This window comes from Atta cephalotes (genome assembly GCF_000143395.1).
Source record: "Atta cephalotes unplaced genomic scaffold scaffold00020, whole genome shotgun sequence".
Taxonomy (NCBI): domain Eukaryota; kingdom Metazoa; phylum Arthropoda; class Insecta; order Hymenoptera; family Formicidae; genus Atta; species Atta cephalotes.
The window spans coordinates 2,847,694-2,850,695 of record NW_012130084.1 but is presented as its reverse complement, the minus strand read 5'-3'; the positions used below and the strand labels follow the sequence as shown (position 1 = coordinate 2,850,695).

The 3,002-nt window shown below is 33.9% G+C and overlaps 1 protein-coding gene across 1 annotated transcript in view; it reads right to left on the bottom strand.

The window, feature by feature from the left end:
* Positions 1–1,160: 1,160 nt before the first annotated feature.
* Positions 1,161–3,002, bottom strand: part of LOC105619272 — a 77,106-nt gene continuing 75,264 nt past the window's right edge. The window contains exon 5 of the mRNA XM_012200797.1: positions 1,161–1,890. Coding sequence (XP_012056187.1) covers positions 1,161–1,890 — 730 coding nt within the window. The remainder of the gene's footprint in view (positions 1,891–3,002) is intronic.

Here is a 3,002-nt window from a genome sequence, read left to right as displayed (position 1 = left end):
ATATATATATATATATATATGTTCAGATAATTGAATATATAAATATATATATAAAATTCATCAAAATCGAGGATTTTCATGTGTTTTCTTATTAACTTTAGAAATCTTTTAAGTAGAACAAAATATCAAATATCATTAAATTTAACATATTATAAAATTTTCAATAACGAAATATATAAATTTTATTGATATTATTTTTGAATATATTCTTGAATATTATTCTTGAGATTCATTTGATTAAAGCTTAAATGACTGATATCACTCGTTTATGTTGTAGTTAAATCATCGAGAGTCATTATGTTTCCAAGGACGAATCTTAAAAATCAACAAATATTTTCTGAGCTGTGTTAATTTTCAATGAGCAAATTTTTTTCAACATCCATATTATTTAGCAGCCGAGGTAATCGCGGTAAAAGCTCCTACTATTAACACGCAAGACGACAAATTCTCTAATGACGGAAACCACGAAGAAGCGATGCTGCGTGCGTGCTATCGCCAGTCAGCATGCTCCGCTGCAGCATGTACCGGATCCGTAATTACGAGATCATTTTCCTCGGTCAACAGCCTTGTAAATCATTCTGCGCAATATCCTATGGATGACGTTTGCATTCGCGTCCTCATACGGCAAAAGAAATCGTTGGCATAACAATTTCCTTGACGGTGGTCTGAGCTATAAATCCCGAGTCTCAACTCGTTCAACGAATCAATACATTACTTTCGTCTCCTCGCGTTTTTCCCGATCCGAAAAGCGCACGATATCCTCGCACTTTGTAACGATATCTTTTTAATAGTTGAGAGCTGGCGGCTACTTAGGAGAACAGTTTCCAATTTTACTATAAAAATAAAATTAATTCTAAAAACTTGATATTTATACTCTCGCATTTCTTATTAAAAAAATAACGTTATGATAATATTGGCTCAATCATTTTGACATTTTTATAGTTTTAAAAATTTTCAAACGATCCTTTCGCAACGAACGCATTTGTCAATACTCGCATCTGTAAACATTCGATATCCACAATGATATACTACGCTGAAGAGTTTCCACGACCTTTCGACTCCATACATGTAACATCATTTGTTCCGGTCGATTCTAGAGTCAGTTATCGCCAACTATTTCCCATGGATGTTGAGTATACTGCAATAGAAAAAGCACGCGCTTAGCATACAGTATTATAAATACCTTCTTCGTCGTCGCCAGTGCTCGCTGATACATCGGACATCTCGGAATGGGATAGTGCAAGCTTGACATAGCCCCGATCTCGTTCTCTGGTGCCGTTTCTCCCTCCTACCGGCAACGATTTATCTTCATGCGGTGAATCCGGCGACGAACCATTGCCGCTACCGGGTTCACAAATTTCGGCATAGATCTCTTCTAATTTCGGTGGCGGAGTGGGAGGCAATGGCGTGAGACTGTCTCTCACTTTAGAATACGGTGGATCCATGTCTGGACTGCTGGTTTGCATTTCGAGGACGCTTGTCGAAATCGAACGCTGCACTTGTTGCCTAGATAAGGCCTGCGATGCTATCAAGTTTGTATCTGATTCCAGACTGGCATACCTCTCTGGTGATCGCATGCCGATTTCCGGTCGTACGGCAAATGTGAAAGATGCCGATTTTTTTGCTGGGTTTCTGCTTTTGCCACCCTGCGCTATCCTCGAGATTCTGTCGAGGAAGCTGTGATTATTACCGGTGTTGCGGCTATTGCTTCGATCGCGGATTGTTGTCTTCTTGATGTGCTCTAAGCTCTCTTTCAAACTCTGCAGAATCGGCTTTGCCTCGGGCTTTGCTTTAATTTCCTTCAAATGCAGTTCTTTCAGTTGATTATTGTTGGAAACCGGTTTCGGCGGGGCGACTCGAGGTTCGGTCGCTCTCTGGTCTAAGGCTCTTCTATAAAACAATTGTTTATTTCATATATAAAGTAATAATTATTTAAAAATAAATGTTTCAATAAGAATTATGCACACAGAAAAAAATGTTTGCTTGAATTAATTGGAATTCTGGTGAAAAATGAACGATACAGATTTCTAGTTAAATCTACAAGATTGAATCCACCATTCTCTAAAGTGAGAGATAGTCTCACGCCATTGCACTCCACCGCCGAAATTGAAAGAGATCTATGCCGAAATTTGTGAGCCCAGCAGCGGCAATGGTTCGCGGGATTCATCGAATGAGATTAAATCTATTATTATTAAATTCTAATTTAAATAACCAACATTCAGTAGATTTAACCAAAAATCCAGTAGATTTAATCAGAAATCTGGATCGTTCATCTTCCATTAGAATTCTCGTTAATTCAACCAAACATTTTTCCATGCGCGAATGCAAAAAATATTTATTACATTAAGACTAATAATGCAAACAAAAAAAAGAAACTTAATTAGATTAACTTTTTATAAGATATAAATTTTAGTAACTTAATAATGTACGATCACTTACGGTGGTGAGGAAAGTATGCTATTGTTCTTCATTGGTAATATCAATCCAATATATGAAAATAATAATAAGAAAGGCTAATTTATGATTTATTAAAATTAAAAGATAATATTGATTGCTAATTTTTAATTATAAATCTTTTAATTATAAATCTTTAATTATAAATTTTTAATTATAATATTAATATTTTATTAATAGAAAATAGAGAACAGATAATTTAATGTGTTCAATAATTATCGATAACTTGGCAACATGCATTCTGAAAATGAAGTTGGCATTTCTATTTGAAACTCCTTGCGCACTAGTAATTGACAATTAATAATTGACAGTTAATTGAAGTTAAAATATTATTTTCATACATGTTTTATAGTTACAGAGATGTATACAGAGATGCTTCGTTATAAAATACATAACAAATTCATAACAAATTCATAATATTCCTAACTATTATTTGAGTTTTATTAATAAGAATAAAATAATTAAGTAATAATTAGTTAATAATTCTTTTATGCTAAAAGAATGCTTTAATTTTAATATCATGAATTATGTGATAAAGGGTTATATGA